The sequence below is a fragment of the Hoplias malabaricus genome, chromosome 3 (assembly GCF_029633855.1).
Source record: "Hoplias malabaricus isolate fHopMal1 chromosome 3, fHopMal1.hap1, whole genome shotgun sequence".
Taxonomy (NCBI): Eukaryota; Metazoa; Chordata; class Actinopteri; order Characiformes; family Erythrinidae; genus Hoplias; species Hoplias malabaricus.
The window spans coordinates 40,193,260-40,216,235 of record NC_089802.1 but is presented as its reverse complement, the minus strand read 5'-3'; the positions used below and the strand labels follow the sequence as shown (position 1 = coordinate 40,216,235).

Sequence of the window (22,976 nt, the reverse complement as noted above, 5' to 3'; positions counted from 1 at the left end):
AATCTGAAGGCCACATAAAGTTTGGAGTTCTGTAGTGAATGACACTGCTGAAAGTCTGTTGCATCTGTGCACTATGCGCCTCAGCACTCACTAACCCTGCTGTCATTGTATGTGGCCTACCACTTCGAGGCTGAGTTGCTGTGGTTCCCAATCGCTTCCGCTTTGTTAAAATACCACTGATTAAGGTTTTGTTTTAGATGTAGCTATACCTGGAAGATACTTAAAATCACTCACTCATTCATGTCCAGCACCTGAAGGTTGTCCACAAGGGGGCATCAATTAGGAGTTAAACAGCTTTTAATGCTCTTTAAAAGTGTTGGATCACATCAGTGACTATTTCTTCATAATTTAATAGTGTGTAGACAATAGTTTTTGCATTGTGGAGCTGTCATTGGGATGTAACTTATGCATGGATCTGTCTCCTGTGTTCCAGGCCTGAATTCAAGAGGCTACTTCAGTTCAGCTGCAAGCAAGATGGTCCACATCCACGGAGCAGCGTGTCTTGTGCTCGCCTGGCTGCTTTTGTAGAACTTTTGCCTTCGATTAGCACAGACTTTAAAGTTGGGGGTGGGGGTTGGGGAAGGGGTTAGAAATCGGAAAGAATGGGATGCTATTAAAGAGGCACATACAGGTCATGGGACCCAATTATTTATATGTAGTACACTCAAGAATGTTGACATAGATGCATTGCCTTACATTCGTGTTGGTACATTTTTCTCTCCTACCTTGTTTTCCTTGTTTATTCATCGAGTTATGCCTTTTCTGTTTAGACTTTATGCAAAAAAAGGGCAGGCATTCCTCCTCACGCTGTTGCTGTTTTGCTTAGGTTTCAGTTTCCCGTCTCGGCTCGAGAGCAAAACTTGAAAACTCACCGGCGCTTTGAAGTGTGGTGTATTTTGGCCTGAAAGACGTTTTTAAGAGAAAGCTGAATTCTGTGGAGAATTCCCATGACTCTTCATTAGACTCCTGCTGTTGGGCTCATACGCCAGTTTCTCCCAGATGTGTACAGATGTGTATGGCTGACTGGAATATCCTGTCTGAGGTTTACGCAGCACTGTTACACTTCATCTCAGAGCTCTGATGTTATGCCTGAGAATGTCTGTGATAAATAACCAGACCTTTTTCCACTTGATTACCCAAGGTAGTAATAGGGAGTCCTTCGCATTTGCTGCAGTAACAGAACAGCTTCCACTCCTCTGCAAAGGCTTTAGACAGGACTTCAGAGCATTGCTGTGAGGATTTGTTTGAATTCAGATGCACAAACTCAAATGCTGATGTTGGATGATTACGTCTGGATCACAATGACCAGCCCATCTCAACCCAAGGGTATTACATAGAGCAGAATCACTCCAGAGAACACAGTTCCACTGCTTCTCAGCCCAATCCACTCTCAGAGTGCCACCTAGTGCTGAAGACCATCACTTCCACAACTGCAGAATGCCATACTCTCTGCAATCAGCAGCAGTCAAATAATTAATCAGGTGCCTCATGAAATGGGTCTCCATGGCTAAGCTTCTGGACTCGGAAGCAGTGGAAACATTATTTTCTAGATGGATGAATTATGCATCACAAACCGACGTTCTGGTGGACAAAGCTGGACACAAGGAGAACACACCAAACAAATCCCAGAGAATGTCTCGAGCCATGGCTTGAAGCCCGGATCCCATGGCCCTAGAGGAAAGCAGCAGAGACACCATCCATTACAATGCCCCTGTGCACAAAGCAAGGTCCATACAGATTATAGTTTGACAAGTTTGGTGTTGAAGCCAGTCCAGTGTTGTCTTCAGATACCTGACATCAACACTACTAAACACCTTTGGGACAAACTGAACCTTAAGGTCCAGGCTGACCTGTTCTGTTGCTTAAATGGTGATAAATATGAAAGAAAACATTTTCTTTAAAGTGAGAGGACACCGTTATTGCAACAAAAAGGTGATCATTCCACATTAATGCGCATGTCTTTGGTGTTGGGATAACTAACGGGTTCATATAGGTGTGGTGGTCAGATGATGGCCAGGTTTCCACATATATTTGACCATATCATGTACCTCCTTTTAGGTCCCCGTTTTTGCGCAGAATTATGCTTCAAGTGTTCTTTACTTTGTTGTTTCGATGAAACCAGAGGTGCCCTCCTCACCAGAGATGTCCTCCTTGAAACTGATCATGTGGAACAGTATAAACTGTAGGTTACCTCCAAATAGGTGATAGGATAAAGAGAATATTCTTGGCTGACTTTCAAACGTATGCATCTGAAGTCATGTTTCTAACAACTTTGTGCTTGTAGCTATTAATTAGCAGTGACCCTGGATGTGAGTTATGATTCATATTAGGCCTGAAAGGACTGCAAGACATGATTATCACAAGATCCAGGTTTTATTTTCATCTCATTTGTTCTGATCTGGTTGTTTGTATTTTGTAGGTGTTGGGAATTGTCTTCTTTTAAATTCTCTTCATGCTGCCATTCTTGATTTTTACCGGTTTGTCGAGTGATTTAATACTTTTGTATTAATATCTTAACTGTCTCCGTGAGATGGAACAGAAGCTGAATAAAATTTCACATTGAAATTCTAACCCCGTTTGTTGAGTGATCATTCACTGACGTCAAAGCAGGCGGAAGTGGGGAATTGCGTATTTGCCTCACGGAATATTAACTTTGCCTGGAAGTTCGACGTTCCCTCACGACCCAATCTTCAACCCAAACACGGCATGGCTGAGCTATTTTGATCTGGAGGGAAGCTGGTATGAGGCGAGGGGACTTGGACTCTGATGTACATACGTACGGTTGCTTGGAAACCACCAGCGTATAGACTTCAGCTTGCTGATGGGTGATTATCAACAGGCTGAGAGCAACACTCCCATGAAAGGGGAACGCTGTGAGTCGTTCTGCAAAATGAAGAAACGATAATGTAAAGCAGCATATTATTTGCCTTAATTATTCTATCCATCAAACAGGCAACAAAAAGGCAGGCAGTCTTTAGAGTAGAAATAATGAGACATGACTGTAAAAAAGCACAGTCGCTAATACAGTACAGAGCTGGAAATATACATCATCTCTTTCAGAACAAAAAATGATCTCCATTTTTTTTTCAAATTTATCCATAGAGAGATGTGTACAAGTGTTGTTTTTGCAAAGCATCTTTACAGCATTGTGTGTCCTAGCTCCAAGGGGGCGCTGGAAGTGCAGCAGCCTCAGTAAGGCAAGGCAAGGCAAGTTTATTGCTCACGTGTACACAAGTTTTAAAGTGTTTTTGTGCTAGCTTTGTACAAATTGATTTTGAACAAATCCATCACATTCTTCTGTGGCGCTTTTATAATGAATGCAGCGCCCAATAAATTCTTAATTTCTTTCATTTTTAGGTTATTTTTTGTTGAATAAAATGCCAATCGTCACCAAAAAAGAGCAGGAGAATGTTACAAAAATTATTTACTTAATTAAAACCTAATTAATTAATCAACAGCAACTTTATTAAATAATAATACAAATAATAAATAAGTAAATCAATGATAATCATCATAATGTATGGCACCTTATATACAGTACCAGTCAAATGTTTGGACATGGCCACTGAGGGAGGGTTTCCTTTGTTTTGGGGCATTTTCCACATGTTGTGAATGTACAGCACCAGTCAAAAGTTCAGACACATCTTATTCAATGTTTTTTCTTTGTTTTTGTGATCATTTTCTAAGTTGTAAATGAATGTGGAGGACCTTAAAACTATGAAGGAACACATATGGAATTATGTAGGAAACAAAAAAAGTGTTAAACAAACCAAACCATGTTTTATACTTTAGACTCTTTACAGTAGCCCCCTGTTGCTTTGATGACAGCTTTGCTCACTCTCTCCGCTCTCTCAGTTGGCTTCATGAGGTTATCACCTGGTTTTCAGTGAACAGCTGTGGCCTCGTCGAAAGTTAATCTGTAGAACTGCTCCCTTCTTAATGTGTCTGAGACTGTAACTTGGGTTGTGCAGAGGTAGGGGCTGGTACATAGTTCTATACAGAGACTAGCCCTATTCCACCAATCACTAATGAGGAGATGTGTCCAAATTTTTGACTGTTACTGTACACTGCAATCATTCAAAGTGGTAGGTGGATTGGTGACTCAGAAGTGTCCGTAGGAGTAAGTGTGTGAGTGAATGTGTGTGTGTGTGTCGCCCTGTAAAGGACTGGCGCCCCCTCCAGGGTGTATTCCTGCCTTGCACCCAATGATTCCAGGTAGGCTCTGGACCCACTGCGACCCTGAACTGGATAGAGGGTTACAGATAATGAATGAATGAATGAATGAATGAAATGTAATGTGCAGTATCACTACGGTAAAACATGTAAAACAGTTTAAGAACTTTGTCAGAGCATCAGGAAGAACCACTGAGAGGAACCAAGGCTCACAATGAGAACCCATCCCCCTCTAGTCGACACTGGAGCAAAACAAGGAGCGAGCAGTGAATAAACATAGTGTAGTGTATAAACAACCATTATTTGACAAAGTTGGTTGCTCATTACACTGTGTTAAAATCACAAGGCTCCAGACTTGCTGCTAATCTTGGTTTCCTTCTACTAGTAATTTGCCATTTTGGAGCTACAAGGTTGTATTACTCAGCAGAACATTTACACTTTAGTCCATGCAGAAAATTTGCAGCACGTTTTGTGCAGGGTCGGAACAGCTGCTGTGAAATGAGCATTTTGCCGTTTACGACTTTGACGTTAAATATATGAAACTGGGTTGAAGTGGAGGTGTGAAATGAAGTTTGCCTGAAGATGCTCCATGGAGGGGAAGGAGAAGGAAAAAAGGAAGATGTGGGAGTGCCTTTCTGGGTACTCGGAGGAATAAGCTTGTCAGGCACGCTGACAGGTAAGCGTCTGAGCGTGGATGTAATCTCCCGAGAACTGCTCCAACTTATCGAGGAACCAGGGGATTTAACCGCGGCGCCAGTCCACCTGAAACCCGCCACAGATGGAAGAGCGTGTGAGGAAGGTATTTGATGTCCTCCTTGCCATTTACCTTCACTGGCCCTCAATCGCAGCTCTGAATTCAGCCCAATTTTGCCTTTGAAATGTTCCCAGATCCTGTTAAATTAGAGGCTTTGCTCAGAGTCCAGAAGCCAGAGAGGGGAAGTGCAGGGAAAATGGCTGCTCTGACATTTTTGTCCATGTAATGTACCAAAATGGCAAAATGGGCTTTGCCAGAATACGACTACAGCTCAGTGTGTATTATGTACTTTTCCAGAGCAATGAAACATCCTTCTGCACGTAGTTGATTATCCAGCTAATCCCACTACATACAGGCCTGTGGATTTCTCCACACTCCCTGGGCCTGATGTAGGTATGAGCACATTGCAAACTTATGCCCAATATCCACCAGAATTTAAGGATTTACTGACACCACACAGTGGACCTGAAACAACACAGGGTGGGAAACTCAGGGACCATGATCTAGAGGTTTTGATAAATGAGGCTCTCTGGTTATTTTAATACTGTATGTACATTGTGAACACATGACCACATTTACTGCCCTGTCTTCTCTCACACATCTACTTATTGTCAAAATGTAGTGTGATGCATATATTATTTCAGCTTGTGATTAAGGGGCTTACAAATTTTTGGTTTATATAATCATCTCTGTTTTTGTTCTCGAATTTTAGTTTACTTCATTTGAACACAGCAGAATCAGAATCAGAATCAGAATCAGAATCTCTTTATTTCGCCAGGTATGTTAAACATACTAGGAATTTGTCTTGGTGACAGCAACACATGTATGACATGTAACACAGACTGTTAACAAACATAACTCTAAAAGAGGTACCATAAACAATAAATAAACTAAAGAATACAGTACTAGCAAAAAAAAAGAGCATTAAGACATAAATTAGACAACATAAAGTATAAAAACTATACTGTACAGATATGAGTATGAATATAAATGTTTCCAAATATTCCTGAAGTAGGTTATATTATATATAGTTGTAGGAGTTACAGAAATAGAACTTCTGTACAGCTGTGCAAAATAGCATAGTGCAAGTGAGTAAAGTGTCCTGTTCAGTGCAGTTAAGTCCAGTCGTTTTAGTTCAGTGGTTTGGAGACTCAGAGGTGTTCACTGTGGTTGAGGAGAGCTACAGCTCTGGGAAAGAAGCATGTTAGCATGTTGTGTTGTGCTGGTTTTGATGGTCCTTAGTCTTCTACCAGAAGGGAGAGTCTGGAAGAGGTGATGTCCAGGATGTGAGGGGTCAAGCATAATTTTGCGAGCGCGTTTCCTCACCCTGCTGGTGTGGATCTCCTGAAGCGTTGGCAGGTTACATCCAATGATATTCTCTGCTGATCTGATGATGCTCTAGAGCCTGGCTCTTTCTTGTGAGGTAGAGGAACCAAACCAGGTGGTTATGGATGAGGTGATGATGGACTCAATGATGTAGAACTGGATCATCAGGGTCTGTGGCAGGTCAAATTTCTTGAGCTGTCTCAAGAAGAACATTCTCTGCTGAGCTTTCTTGGTGATGGAGACGGTGTTCCTCTCCCACTTCAGGTCCCTGGATATGGTGGTGCCCAGGAACTTGAGTGACTCTACAGTGGAAACTGCGGTGCTATTGATGTAGAGGGGGGATACAGGGGGTGGGTTGCGTCGGAAATCCACCACCATCTCTACAGTCTTGTCTGTGTTCAGCAGCAAGTGGTTGTCACTGCACCAGGACACCAGCTGACCAACCTCCTTTCTGTAAGCAGACTCATCACTATTGGCTATGAGGCCCACCAGAGTGGAATCATCTGCAAACTTCAGGAGCTTTACAGCTGGTTCCTTGGAGACACAGTCGTTGGTGTAAAGGCTGAAGAGAAGGGGTGAAAGAACACACCCTTGTGGAACTCCAGTGCTGAGTGTTCGAAGGTCTGAGGTGTGTTTCCCAAGCCGCACATACTGTCTTCTGTCTGTGAGGAAGTTTGCAATCCACTGACACATGGAGTCCGGCACTGACAGCTGGGACAGTTTGCTTTGAAGTAGCTGCGGCACAACGGTGTTGAAAGCCGAGCTAAAGTCAACAAACAGAACCCGAGCGTAGGTTCCAGAGCTGTCCAGATGCTGAAGAATGAAGTGGAGAGTTAGGTTGACCACATCATCAACAGATCTGTTTGCTCTGTATGCAAACTGCAGGGGGTCCAGCAGGGGGTCTGTAATGGTCTTTAGGTGGGCTAAGACCAGGCGTTCAAAGACCTTCATGACCACAGATGTCAGGTAATCACAGGTCTGTAATCATTAAATCCAGTGATGGTGGATTTCTTGGGGACTGGAATGATGGTGGAGGTCGTGAAGCAGGCTGGAACACAACGGAGCTCCAGTGATCTGTTGAAGATGCTGGTGAAGACTGGTGCTAGTTGGTCACAGCAGTGTTTTAGGATGGATGGAGAGACTGAATCAGGTCCCGGTGCTTTATTCACCTTCTGTCTGCTGAAGAGTCTGTGGACGTCCTGCAGGCTGATGGTGAGACAAGCTGGGGGTGGAGGTGTGAGAGCCAGTGTGGGGGAGGAGGGGGGTTGATGATGGGGTGAGAGAGTCTGCTGATTGTCTATTGTTTGAAATCTGCAGAAGAACTCATTCAGGTCGTTGGTGAGCTGATGTTCGTTCAGGTGGAGGGGGGTATTTCTCACCTTGTAGCCAGTGAGAAGCTGAAGACTGTTCCAGGCTGACGATGGGTTGTTAGCTGTGATGTGGTTATTCAGCTGCTCTGAGAACTTTCTTTTCGCTGCTTTAACCCCTTTCTCCAATCTGTACTTGGCTTTTTTGTAGACAGCTCTGTCTCCACTCCTGAATGCGGCCTCCTTCTCTCGCCTAAGCTGTTTCAGTTCTATAGAAAACCAGGGTTTGCTGTTACTGTATTTAACACGTGTTCTAGTTGAAATACAGCTGTCTTCACAGAAGCTTATATATGACGTCACAGCGTCTGTGTATTCGTCCAGTCCGTCTGTCGCCTTCTCAAACACAGCCCAGTTTGTGGATTCGAAGCAGCCCTGCAGCTTCTCTATGTCTCCACTGGTCCACCTCTTCACTGTTGTAATGGCCGGCTTGTTGGTTTTGAGTTTCTGCCGGTACGTGGGAATGAGGTGAACGAGGCTGTGATCGGAGAGCCCGAGAGCGGTGCGCGCAACAGCGCGATAGGCATTTTTGATGCTTGTGTAGCATTTGTCTAGTGTGTTGCCTTCACGTGTAGCACACGCGATATGTTGCCTGTATTTGGGCATCTCCTTCGTGAGGTTAGCGCTGTTAAAGTCCCCCAGAATGATCAGCAGTGAGTCTGGGTGATCTCTCGCTAGTTCCATTATCTGTTCGGCCAGTTGTCTCTGCGCGTCGCTGGTGCACGCGCTTGGCCTAATGTACACGCCGGCCAGAATGAAGGAACTGAATTCTCTGGGAGAGTAAAACGGCCGACAGTTAATGAAGAGAGACTCCAGATGAGGAGAGCATGATGTTAACAATACTGTAGTGTCTCTACACCAGCGCTCGTTGATGTAGAAGCAGATTCCTCCTCCCCTACTCTTCCCGCTACGTTCCACGTCTCTGTCCGCTCTCAGTAGCTGGAAGCCCGGTATGTCCAGCGCACTGTCCGGGATCAGCTCGTTCAGCCAGGTCTCCGTGAAGCAGAGGGCAGAAGCAGAGGACAAGTCCTTGTTGGTCCGGTGGAGCAGGAGTAGTTCCTCAGTTATGTTGCTGAGAGATCGGAGGTTGGAGAGGAATAATGATGGTAGAGGTGTGCGAGGCCCGCGCCGCCTGAGACGCACGAGCGCGCCCGCACGTCTGCCCCTTCGTCTGCGCCTCCAGCGTCTCCTTGCGAGGCCGAGCAGCGTCAGCGCGGCCGTTGTAAAGATTCTGAAGGTTCTTGAATAAATTCCGGCATAAAATCAGGAGAAATGTTGTCCCTGGCGGTTAGTAACTGTGCACGGAGGAGCTCGTCACCGTGGCTGCCATCCTCGGCGCCATCTTGGAATCAGAAGCAGCTGTCCTTCACACTGTGTGAAAGCTTCATGAATGGACCAGAAGAAATGCTCAAAAATTACTCGGAATAAAATCTTTTTATATCGACTTCCACTGAAAATAAGAAGGGTTTTTGCTTCTCCCGTAAAGGTACTATTTTGGAGAAACTCCAGACTATGAAATGCACTATAAAATAAATTTATTATTATTTTATTGTGCATGGCCATGTGAATGTCCAAGACGTCAGGAATATTTATCTTGGATTCACACTGGAGAAGAACTCTTGGTGAAACATAGCATGGATCAGACACATCAGAGCTGCTGAACTCTTCTGTGGACAGTCTAAAAGTATCCAGCCCTCGACCTTATCTTCTAGTCCTTCATAACAGATAACGAGCGAGAAGACGGCCAAACCTTTACTAACCCTTCACAAAGTTATTTGAACTGATATAAACAGTTTAATTGTAACATAAAGAGTAAGATATGTGTTCATAATAATATGTATGGAGGATACTATTGTGTATGAAACCTACCTACAGCCACCAGAAATGTATTTTCACTGAGTGACTTTTCAGATTGTTTTGTGGATTTGATTGTGGTGCTTCGTTCAGCTGCTGAGATTTTACTTAAAACATGCATTTCACCACTAAACGCCTCCTTCAGCTCCTCCGTTCTTAAGAAAACCAGCGAAATTCTCCTTTTCCCTGGGATATGACGCAATATTCCCCCCATATGTCAATTCAGGTGGGATTAATAACCTGGGGTTATTTTTACTGCTCATTTTACAGAAGAAGTAGAAAAGGGCTCAGGAATATTTCCTGAAACAGGAGCAGACACTCTGGGAAAAATAACTGAAATGGTATATTCAGAGGGGATTAAAACTACTGAGGTACTTCAGTAATAATTACTTTACCCCCACATATACAGGTTAAAGTAATCCCATCTGAATAAGGCTTTATACGTCCCTTAAATCTAGCCATAACCCTAAACGTAACCTCACCCAACGCTAACAGATTTTTTATTTATAAATATATATTTAATTTATAAATGGTACATATTTCATGATTGCCAACTATATTTCATTTCATTTGACTGATATGGATCTGAGGAATGGTCTTTTAGTAAAATATATATGAATATGCCATGGGTTTGCACCTGTCTGTGAACAGCAGACAAAATTCAAACTGAAATCCACAGATAATGCAGATAATCCAACACCATGTGCAAATACTTCACCTGGTTTTTTTTTTTTTTTTTTTTTGTGATTTAGGTGCACAGTACTCTCACAAATGCGTAATCCTTAGTAAGAGAAGCATTCACCTCATTTCCAGCCACATGGCAATTTAAAATCCACATTCGGTTTGAAACTAAACTCCTGGTTTGCACCAGAAATCATTATAAAATCCTCTTTACACTGAGTCAGCCAACGTTTCATCAGAACCACTATTGATAAATAATATCCACTTCAGTCTCTGACAATATTTTCACTGCAGATAGAGATCTGCCTGCTGAAGTACGGCCTATTAAAAGTGCTCTGCCCGCCAGCAATGTAATGGATCTTATGTGAAAATGAAAAAGGCCGAATTGTGCCCCAGATTCTCCCTGCAGATGCGTGGAGGGAAGCACCTCAGTACACATAAATGAAGTAATAAGTGCGAGAGGACCCCTGGCTATCGAAATTAATCATTTCAGTGATAGAATAGGGCTGTCATAGTTCATTTGTTGGTGGTGGGATGCCGCAGAGGAGCGAGCGGTAAGATAATGAATGGTTTAGGAGTTATGCATATTAAACGGGAGAGTTGAAAAGGCGAAGGGAAAGGGCGAGAGAGACCTGGCGGCCTAGTTAGGAGCCGCTGGAGCGGAAGTAGATCGGGCGAGTAGGACCGGCTCCTGGGACTTGAAGGGACTGGAAGCATATGTAGGTGAGTGGTGGAAGACCTTGGGGAGCGGACTGCAGGCTTGACCAGTCTGACATTAAAGCAGCGGTCAGGTGGCAGGCAGCTCGGATAGAAAAGGTTACAGACATGAAAGCACATTTCATCAGTTTTACCAGCAGGAAACCGAGGAATATGTATTTCCCTCCTTGACATTCCTCCCCGATTGCTTCTTCCTCCAGTAAACAGGCGCATGGCATTGTTACAGTTGTTCGTAGAAGTCTGACACCTTGCCTTCTTTGTGTACCCTTTGGTTATTGGTCACTATATTTACAGAGGTGTTAAGTTCAGGTGCAGAGAATTAAGACATCACCATCTCACTTTATTTATTTTGATTGTCAGAGTTCAATATCCCTTAAATTTTATAAAAATTCATATCCCCTTAAATATAACACTGCTTGCGGTCTTTAGATCCAATTTTGCACTTTGAACTTCAGTTACATTCTCTTCTCCAGTGGGAAAGTTGAAAATTAATAACTTTAAGAGACAAGAAAACGAAAACAAAATAAGAACCTCATTATTTAGTTCAACTTTTAAATATCTAAACTACAATGAAATATCCTGCTGTTATGGTCCCTGATTAAAGTAAGTACCTTGGAGGGTTGGCCATGGAGAACTGACCCTTGAAGGTGCCATAGACTGAAAAGAATATTTACCTTGACACAGTTTCATCAAGAAGGATTTGTACAAGGTACTGGCACAGCCTTAACCTCTAATAGCTTTTTCATAACAGATATTAATGTTAATGCCTTTGCCACCTATCCCCAAACTCACAATTTCTGCTGGTGGCAGTTTTTCTCATTTTCTGAGACAACAAGAATCAGCAATAAGGGCATATGAGATGTGCAATTTAATTAATTAATTCATTTATTTATTAAATCTGTGTATTTCATGGCAGTACATCTCTGAGGAGATGTACATATTTTAAAAGATACCTATTAGTTAGGATTCTATTACGGGAGAGAAATGTAATATGTGGTTGTAAAGCATTTGAATGGTTTCTGTAGCAACATGTAACAATTCACAGCATAATTTACCGGAACACACATTTACTCTCTCTGGACCTTCCTTTTTTTGAGTGAGTCTGTGTGATCCATTGCAGTTATTTGTAGTAAACCAGACAATCACAGCAAAGCTCATTAAATTATTCACAAGTCCACCAATAAACAGCTTCTTTCAAAGTAGACGTGAGGGAATGGTTTAACCTTCCTCCTGTGTTAGCTTTCTGTTACCATCTCTTATGTTAATGGGTCTGTTTTGACCCGTGTCTTAAATTAGCCATAAGACCCCCCTAAAAACAATTAATTATCAACCAATTTGTTTCTGACCTCTTGTTGACGTTGTTATTCTTCCTTATCCATGAAAGGGTTGGTTTTAATTGTTCATTGTTGCAGACTGTAAACTGGAGATGTACACTTTACAAAACACAAACTCTAAACTGACTGGGCCTTACATGTCTGGACATGTCTGTCTTTACTTGTTTTGTGAAACAGACAAAGATAGAAGCCCCTAAATGAAGCTCGAGTGGTTGTAGGAGGAGCCAGCTGTAGGCTGTTGGTGTACAGCGTGTTTATGAGTCCAGATTTGGCACTTGTTTTTGTTTTCTGATTTAAAATTATACCTGGGTTGAAACTGACCCTAATTTTTGACATAATTTTAACAATAGCATTTTCTAATTCTGCAGATTAAAACAAGCAGAATGTGGGAATGCTTTTTACCTTTCAGGATGTTGCTTTAAGGACCCTTCTAAATAAAAGGTGGCTGGACAAAAATAGGTAATGCTATGGTCACAGAGTCTCACTTTATAGACCCTTTTAGCTGAGAGCATCCATTCTGCAGTAGGCCATCCCACATCTTGAGAAGGATACGGAGGATGCGGCCATAAATCAAGTAGAATAGAGTCAGTCCATTAGAGCGCTCTTTATATTTTCTGTGTCCGCTCCTCTCATCCGTTTCGTACTGGGCCCGTGTCGCATGGCTGAAGGGAAAGCACATTTTTCGGTGGAGATAAAGCAGATGTGGGGCTGGAGAGGTGTGGAAAGGCGGGTCAAAGTGGCCGTAATCTGCAAAGCAGCATCTTGGGCGACTTGGCCCTCAAATGGCTGTGCAGGGAGGCTGTTGACAAAGCTGATCTCCAGACGCAGAGATTCAGCTGAGACGTAATCCTGCAGTGTGTGAGGGGGGCTGGGGGGGCTGGGGTAGGCTGGTGGGGCTGAGTAAACACGATTAAGAGTCAGGGAGGAAGGGCCATCACTTCACCTGTCAGCCCAGTGAGGAGACAGAGCTCCAGGGGAAAGAGAAAGCGGTGAAAATGCTGGATTATGGCAGCTGCTGATGGACTGATGTATGGAATTTCTCTGTGGTGGGCACATTTGCATGATTTGCCGCATTAGGTGTATCCCAGCTCATGCTGAAACTTCCCGTTCTTATACTATAAATGTTTACTTAAGGGATTGAATGCAGATTTCTCAGTTTTCCGACACATTTGATAGCTGCTATCATACACCCACAACAAGACGCCATGGAGCATCTTTTGAGCCAAAGGGTTTAACACAAACCCCTTAAACTGCTCCTCAGTCACCTGTTGCTTAAAGACTCCCTGACAGCTTTGTTTATGAATCAGGTTCCTCTGATGTTTTGAGTCATTCAAAGTTAGTCTCAGACATCTCAAGACGAGCTGCAGAAACAGAACCGAATATTTAGAACATTTAAGGCAGCTGTATGGGTCCATCTCACACTCCTTCCATTTCAAAACCTTTAAAAAACAGCCTTCTGCCACTCACCATGGGTTTAATGATCAGCAGGGATGCACCATACATTCATAAGGTTGATTCTATATCATTTACAGACAAAAATGTCGTGTTGGGCAGGGCACAGGGAGAACTTTTGGGCTCTTTCTTACCAGCTACATAAATAACCACTGTGGAAACCACCCCCTCTCAAGGCAATAAGGACAGGAGAGTAGGAAGAAAGAAAGAGAAATGCTAAATGAGCCCTGGCTCTACAGGGACTAGGGGAATTAGCTTGGAGAATATGACGGTTCACAAGTCAATGCCGCCTTGGCCTCCTTGTGAGCCTGGATGGTGAGTGAAAGCCTGTGGAAGCCTGGCTGAGTGATATTGGGCCAGAAAGGTTCACTCCTCTGGCTTGGGTCTGGCTTCCCATACTTCCCAGGACCTCTCTCCCTTCTTTGAGGTTTTAGCCCAAAGCGCCTCTCTCAGTGTCCCTCGGCTTCTTCTATCACTGTGTACCAGCCGTGCCTCATTACCCTGCCCCACACTTCTCTGCCTCATGGTGTGATGGTCCCTGGACAAGGGGCTGAAGGAAGTGGCTCCCAGGTCTTTCAGGACCTTGGACAGTGGCAGTGAACTCTGGGACGGCTTGGATGTCTGGGTTGTGTGGTGGCATAACATTTGATTAAGGAAATTTCTGATTTAAAAAAAGGCCAAATTATTTATATATATATATATATATATATATATATATATATATATATATACAGAAATCAAATAATTAACAGCATCTGAAAAATGCCTTTAAGTTTTCTCTCGTTCACCTTCTGTAAGAACGTCACCCTGACCGGGGTCGCAGTGGGTTCAAAGACTCCCCAGAAACACTGGGCGCACGGTCAGTGAGTCTGCCTCACCACAAAGACTGTGAGATGAATCTTAGTGAATGCGTGAGTGAATTGTTACTTCCCTTGTGTCTTTCTGGTTCTGTCCCTGGAGGAATGGTGGTAGATTCTCGGTCTCTCTTTATATTTGCTGAAAGGCCCATGGTGAAGTATAGCAGGAAGGTGAGCTGAATCGTGGAACCTGTAAAAGAGAACATAAGCAAGTTAAAAACAATGTAAATATGTAAATACAGGCGAGATGGGAACAAAAAGGACACTCAATGTTTATTAATTGTTGTATTGTTGTGTGTGAAAATGCCAGAGTTGGGTTAGTCCAATTAGAAGAGCCGTGTGGCTAAGTTGGTAAAAGGGAACAGAAACCTGCAGTAAGAGGGAGGCTGAGGAAACAGTGAGTGAGTAGGAAGGTTAGATGTATCTCAGACAGAATCCTTGGCTGTTGTTAGTCAAATGAACTTTAATGGGACTGAAATGCTGTTGAAATGGTCTATTTCAGTTGGTGCTGCTCTTACAAAGACATCACATGAAAAATTTGAACATATCAGATAAGTTCTGTCATGACTTCATTGGCTGCCTGTTAAATTGTGTATCAATTACAAAATTATGTTATTAACGTATAAAGCTCTACATGGGCTCACTCCTGAATACCTTCAAGACAATTTCCTATTATGCGCCTCCACGTTTACTCAGATCACAGAATACTGTTTTTTTTTTTTTTTTTTATTGTTCCCAGAATTCAGAAGGCCTCAGCTGGGGGAACAGCCTTTTCTTATAAAGTCCTCCAACTCTGGAATGATCTTCCAGAAAATGTTCCGGACTCAGACACAGTCGCAATCTACAAATCTAGGCTAAAAACTCATTTGTTTAGTTTATCTTTTGGTAGCTAATGCTCCCCCATAGATAAAGGCAGCAGATCCAGGGGGTCCATGGACACAGGGAATTATAGTAAACTGAGACGCTGGTGTCGTCCGACACTTCACACGATCACTCAGGTTTGTTGACGGTGGAGTGGAGGGATGCCAATGTTTCAGGAAGCTCCCGAGTCTGTGTGTTCTTCTGGTTCTCTCCTTTTAGTTAAAGCTGCCATAGTCAGATCTGCCGGAGTCATTAGCCACACTCTGGAAATGTTCACATTCTCTGCTTTACATACATTTTTATTGTCAATTCTACTATATATCTAGGACACATAGGAGAATCGAAATGCCATTTCTCTCTCACCTTATACACAGATTCTGTCTGTAACTCTGTGTATAAGGTGAGAGAGAAACAGCATTTCGAGTCTCCTATGTGTCCTAGATATATAGTGGAAATGACAACAGAAATCCTTGAATCCTTGAACGAATCCCTGAATTCACCCTAACAGATCAAAACTAACTCCATCCCTTTACCTTTTTCCGAGTAAATGGCCGCCCACCTGTCACTGAACAATAATGGAGGACTGTCGAGCTCCTGCTCCATGCTTCAGCCACCACCAAGTGCCTTGGAGCTGCCCCTACACTGAAGTTTTCACAGACTCCTAACTATTATCACCAGTAGATTGACCAGAGGAGGCTAGGTCCCCCTTGTGAGCCTTGGTTCTTCCCAAGGTTCCTTCCTCAGCTCTGAGAGAGTTTTTCTGTGCCTCTGTCGCCCCTGGCTTCACTCACCTGGGGATTTTTAAATTTTTACATTCTTTACATTTTTACATTTCATGTCAAAACTTTGCCTTTACCAGAATTCTGTGAAGCTGCTTTGTGACATCATCAGTTAGTGCCATACAAAACACAATATAAGCACTATAGAAATGAATTTGATTTGATTTGATTTGATGACGTGTGCTTTTGAATGAATTGTCACTGAATAAATCACTTCAAGTCCCTTCCTGATCCTTGTTGGGTGAACCCTCACCTCTTCACCTGCAAATCAGCTCCAAATCAGACATCACTACTCTGACATTGATCCTAATTAGACTCATTCAGCAGCTGTGCGAAACACTGAACAAACAGGGACTAGTCAGAAATTAAACATAATCCAGTTCAGTAATTAAAATGAACTCCAAACTGCTTTACAGATGGGAAGAAAACCAACGTGTTACTGTTAGTTTTTAATATGTCCCTAAGTCTCTAAGTCACGCAGGCATTATGAGTAGCAGTGTGTGCTTGTGAAGCTTAAGTGGCACAATAATGCAACACTGAAAATAGGTACCTAAAAGAGAATAGAAACAGCTCAGAACCAACTCTCATTTCAATATATATATATAGTTTTGTTGTACAGATGCTGATGTTATTTAATAAACACTGATCAGGCCCCTGTCCTCTGGTGATGTTGATTCCATGACTCAGCACCAATTTACAATAAGACTACCCTCATAAAAGGCTTAAATATGTTTATTAATGCATATTAATTAGGTTGGAACATACAGAGAAAGGGCAGCTGCCAAATAGTGAACCCACATCCATCTGCACTGTTAAACCTCAAATCTCCAGATACGAACATTTTCTATTATCCATCAGTCGACATTAATTCTCTCAGCTTCAGCATATATTTTGTTAATCCATTTAACCATTTAACCTCCTGATTTAATCAGTTATCCACTGATTGAATGTTTATTACATCCACGTAATAAAAGTTTTAAAAGACTGCCTACTCAGCCTCAGACCAAAACAATTTTCTCTAAATAAAGTCACCAAAACACAAATAATAAGGGCAATGATGTATTGTATTAGAGTTCAGTATTGCCTAAATGCCAGCTTTAAATGCTTGTTCGAAAACCTGATGATAGAGCTTCAGGGCGACCACAGGCCAAAATAACAAACAATTACTCTAGAGAAAGGAAACCAAATCCACTAACTACACTACAGAAAAGAAAATATAAACCCCGACTGCTCTCATCAAATACTGAGTGCAAAAGCATAAACAAAAAGGCAGGTCACCCTTACTAATCCTGTTCAAATAGAATTGCAACAGAACACAACAAAAACAACAAAAGTTTGGTCTGACACCGTTGGGCAGCCACCTGGGGCAATGTGTCGGTCCAGAGAGAAGGAAAAGAGCAGCTCCTCAACTACAGGGCAAAGGCTCTTTTCATTCTGCCACCATCAGAGCCAGCCAATGGGAAGTGGAGCACTCATCAAGAGAGCAGAGAGAGAAAAAAAATATGATGATGTTTTCAAATTAATTAATAATGTTGTAATAAACATATTTAAAAAAACTATTTATAAACGTTTATGGGGATAGATATTTTAATCGGTTCAGAAAAATCCACAAAAACAAAATTATGACCTTGATAAAGGACACACAGGAACAGTGCTGTAAACTGTTGCTTGGGGAGGGTTGGAGTGGACTTTGAGTTAGGTACAAGATTAAAGTTAGGGTTGAGGTAAATATTTGGTAGTTAAAGTCAAGGCTGGTTAAAGTCAAGGCTGATTCACTCTAGGAAGGCATCTGAAGTTCATACGTCCTGAAACGGTGAACTATTTTGTACATATCATCGCTGTCCGATTAAAACAAAAAGCTTTTCAGGAACAGGAATAGACTGTACGTCTCTGACTCTAACAGTAAAATAAACCACATATAACAGGATTTATACCCATTACAGCTCAGAAATGTAAAAATATCTTTATTGGGATCATGTCCAAAAGTTTTATATGTAAAATGGACCTGTGTCAATTGTAGAGAGCAAATATTGACAAACGTGGATTTCTTTTATTGGATTCCAACGAGCTACGTCCACCTCCGTGTGACCACAGCCCTGCAGTGTATTCTCCTCCAAAACTGGCCCCCGCTGTGAATCAGTGTTGCAGCCAGTGGACATACTTGTTGAAGAATCTGTGATTTTTCAGCTTTTATTAGCTGCTATGAACAGACAGATTACTGCCCACATTTAACAGCTGAAAAAAGTGAAAACTACTAAGAATGGAGATACGTGTGTTTAATCAGACAGCGACAATATTTATAAAATGTTTTTTTTATTCAAATTTATCTGAGCATATGTTGAGACCCAATTGTGATAGTAGGTTTAATGGATTGATTTGATTATGATTGATGGAAAGGCACATTTGAAATATTAGTTAGTGTTTTAAATCTGCTATTTGTTAGTCTTGTTTAAAAGCCATAAATAATGTATGGCCCAGTCCTAACAATCATTCATTCATTGTCTGTAACCCTTATCCAGTTCAGGGTCACAGTGGGTCCAGAGCCTACCTGGAACATACCCTGGAGGGGGCACCAGTCCTTCACAGGGCAACACACACTCTCATATTCAGTCACACATTCACACCTACAAACACTTCTGAGTCACCAATCCACCTACCAATGTGTGTTTTTGGAATGTGGGAGGAAACCGGAGCACCCGGAGGAAACCCACGCAGACACAGGGAGAACACACCACACTCTTCACAGACAGTCACCTGGAGGAAACTCACGCAGACACAGAGAGAACACACCACACTCCTCACAGACAGTCACCCGGAGGAAACCCACGCAGACACAAGGAGAACACACCACACTCTTCACAGACAGTCACCCGGAGGAAACCCATGCAGACACAGGGAGAACACACCACACTCCTCACAGACAGTCACCTGGAGGAAACTCACACAGACACAGAGAGAACACACCACACTCCTCACAGACAGTCACCCAGAGGAAACCCACGCAGACACAGGGAGAACACACCACACTCTTCACAGACAGTCACCCGGAGGAAACCCACGCAGACACAGGGAGAACACACCACACTCCTCACAGACAGTCACCTGGAGGAAACTCACACAGACACAGAGAGAACACACCACACTCCTCACAGACAGTCACCCAGAGGAAACCCACGCAGACACAGGGAGAACACACCACACTCCTCACAGACAGTCACCCGGAGGAAACCCACGCAGACACAGGGAGAACACACCACACTCCACACAGACAGTCACCTGGAGGAAACTCACACAGACACAGAGAGAACACACCACACTCCTCACAGACAGTCACCCAGAGGAAACCCACGCAGACACAGGGAGAACACACCACACTCCTCACAGACAGTCACCTGGAGGAAACTCACGCAGACACAGAGAGAACACACCACACTCCTCACAGACAGTCACCCGGAGGAAACCCACACAGACACAGGGAGAACACACCACACTCTTCACAGACAGTCACCCGGAGGAAACCCATGCAGACACAGGGAGAACACACCACACTCCTCAGAGACAGTCACCCGGAGTGGGACTTGAACTCACAACCTCCAGGTCCCTGCAGCTGTGTGACTGTGACACTAACCTGCTGCACCACTGTGCCACTCCTTGTTGAACACATGCTGCAGACATTTAACAGTGAAAGTTGCCTTTTTTCTTATTTGAACTACATAATGAATGTAAACATGACTAATCACAATTTTAATTCAAAGTGTAACCTTTTTTAGATATTTATTACAGTTAAGTTTTTCCTGTTAAAAGTCAGTGTATTAAGTTACAGACAGAAGTGTGGACCCAACCAGCTTCACGAGAAGCCATTTAGGAAGACTATTCCCTTTGTTTCCTATTAATTTACTATTCAGGACGTGGAGGGTCGTGTTTTCTAATCTAACTATCATTGCTCATTAGCAGCGGAGTTCTTATAGCCAACAGTGTCCAAGTGAATCTGCCAACAGAGGAACAGGAGAAAATATTAAATCAAAAACCAGCTATAATTAAAATATATATACACACATTAAAGATATTTGAGTCCATTTACCTTCCACTGGAGTGTATCACGGTTTATCACAATTCTTTTTGATCTCAGCTGCATAATATCCTGGCTTTTATTCAACAGTAGACTCACTCAGATCAGTGGCAGCTGAGCGCTGCGGAGGGAGATTGAAAGTTTCAGCTGTGTTCCCGAGTTGCATCATCTCTTGTTGATGTTCTTGGCTTTTTTTCCCCCCACACCTGACCTCATTTCTCAACCTGCTGCCAAATGATTAAATGCACTTCACAAGAGGAGGAGAGGCGTCCTGTGCAGGTAAACAAATGGGGAAAAGGGCTAAAAGCATCTTCAATGAGAGACGCCCACAGCATCTTCCAGCAGTACAGACGATTTATAATTTACGTCTAGGACATGGTTATGCTGCATGGAGCTCTCTGATATGAAACAAAGTGGAATAGAAATGCTGCAGAGAACATGACAAAATCAATGGCAATATCTGATACGTGTCGTAAAGAAAAATTCTGAACCAGTAAATAGAGACATGTCCAGTTAGAGGACAGTAATGATTATTATTTTTTGTTGGGTGAGATGTCATCTCAGCCCTTTCCTTTGGTACATTAAATACATGAAATAAAGCAGATAATGTGAGTTTTGATGAAATTTCTATTGCATTTTTGATATGAAATACACATGACTTTTTATTTTGATTTTAGGACTGGGGGTGGTACGGTGGTGTAGCAGGTGGTGTCTCTGTCACAGCTCCAGGGACCTGGAGGTTGTGGGTTTGAGTCCCGCTCTGGGTGACTGTCTATGAGGAGTGTGGTGTGATCTCCCTGTGTCTGTGGGTTTCCTCCAGGTGACTGTCTGTGAGGAGTTTGGTGTGTTCTCCCTGTGTCTGTGTGGGTTTCCTCCAGGTGACTGTCTGTGAGGAGTGTGCTGTGTTCTCCCTGTGTCTGCGTGGGTTTCCTCCGGGTGACTGTCTGTGACAAGTGTGGTGTGTTCTCCCTGTGTCTGCATGGATTTCCTCCAGGTGACTGTCTGTGAGGAGTGTGGTGTGATCTCCCTGTGTCTGTGTGGGTTTCCTCCGGGTGACTGTCTGTGAGGAGTGTGCTGTGTTCTCTCTGTGTCTGCGTGGGTTTCCTCCGGCTGACTGTCTGTGAGGAGTGTGGTGTGTTCTCCCTGTGTCTGCATGGGTTTCCTCCGGGTGACTTACTGTGAGGAGTGTGATGTGTTCTCCCTGTGTTTGTGTGGGTTTCCTCCAGGTGACTGTCTGTGAGGAGTGTGGTGTGATCTCCCTGTGTCTGTGTGGGTTTCCTCCGGGTGACTGTCTGTGAGGAGTGTGCTGTGTTCTCTCTGTGTCTGCGTGGGTTTCCTCCGGCTGACTGTCTGTGAGGAGTGTGGTGTGTTCTCCCTGTGTCTGCGTGGGTTTCCTCCGGGTGACTTACTGTGAGGAGTGTGCTGTGTTCTCTCTGTGTCTGCATGGGTTTCCTCCGGCTGACTGTCTGTGAGGAGTGTGCTGTGTTCTCCCTGTGTCTGCGTGGGTTTCCTCCAAAAACACACGTTGGTAAGTGGATTGGTGACTCAAAAGTGTCCGTAGGTGTGAGTGTGTGTTGCCCTGTGAAGGACTGGCGCCCCCTCCAGGGTGTATTCCTGTCTTGTGTCCACCATGACCCTGAACTGGGTAAGCACTTACAGACAATGAATGAATGTTCTGTAAAGTGTGACGCATCATTGGCTTAAGGGCAAGGCTGCTCTGTTTCTCCAGGTTGGACTTTATCTTGCCAGATAAGTCACTTTTGATTATTATGATCAGACCAGTGCCCCAACCCCCGGCAGAGTTACAGTTAATGCTCCAAAATGTATCTCTTAAAATCAGTCCAGTCTGATTTCGTCATGTGATTGTTGTTGGTTTTGATCTGAAGCCTTGTACACAGACAGACACTATTCACTGCACGTCATACAACAAAATACCTTCCACATTTAACCCATCTGCTCAGTGTAAATGCTACGAGAAACAGAACTAGACCTTCCTAGCTTGGTTCAGTCCAGTGGAACCAGACAACATGTTCAAACACAATCCCAGAACAGAAGATCACGGACTGAAAACCTCGACCTCACCAAGCTCCCCGACAGATTTCCCCAGTGCTTTCAGACGCTGAAGACAGGAGAGAGGCCGGGGGTGGGTTAACCTCGCTGGGTTTGGTGTCTTTCTCCTGCTCAGATCAGATCCGTAGCCCTGCTTGACATTTGCAGTAATTAAAGGGACTAATCTGCACAGTGGCTGTGGCAGGGCTCCTCCGGAGCAGTCAAGCTTAATTTCAGGTCAAATTAAAAAACTTTGCATGTATTACCTGCCTGTGGTGTTAGGACAGATGCCGTAATCCATAAAATGGCAGCCGTTTTATTAAACGCAGCTGAGTAAAGGTTAAACATGATTAATACACTGGAGTTGCTGGAGTTTGGGGGCCACTCTTATGTCGCTGTTCACATTTTTACTTTAAACTGGGTGTGTCTGGTAGCACCTTTTTACAACGGTTTAGTGTCTACTACGTACGGCTGCCCTCTTTATTTCAAAGCAAGCTGTTCAAAGTGGATTATTGATAATCCCCTTTTATGAAAATGCTCCAAGAATTATTCTGTACCTGTAAGATATCTCAGTTAGTCAGGATTCCCCCGGTCCCCAAAGTTTATTCATTGTTCTCGCCGCTAGCGGCTATTATGCTAAACTCTTGCTTGTAGCGAATGGTGTGGAGTATAATCTGCGAGGCTGTGCTCACCACTGTGGCATGTC

At 43.4% G+C, this 22,976-nt stretch overlaps 1 protein-coding gene across 1 annotated transcript in view; it reads left to right on the top strand.

The window, feature by feature from the left end:
* LOC136691343 (contactin-4) overlaps window positions 1-2,479 on the top strand; it is a 182,433-nt gene extending 179,954 nt beyond the window's left edge. The window contains exon 23 of the mRNA XM_066663872.1: window positions 434-2,479. Within this exon, the coding sequence (XP_066519969.1) occupies window positions 434-528 (95 nt within the window). The 3' untranslated portion in view covers window positions 529-2,479. The remainder of the gene's footprint in view (window positions 1-433) is intronic.
* The last annotated feature ends 20,497 nt before the right edge of the window (window positions 2,480-22,976 follow it).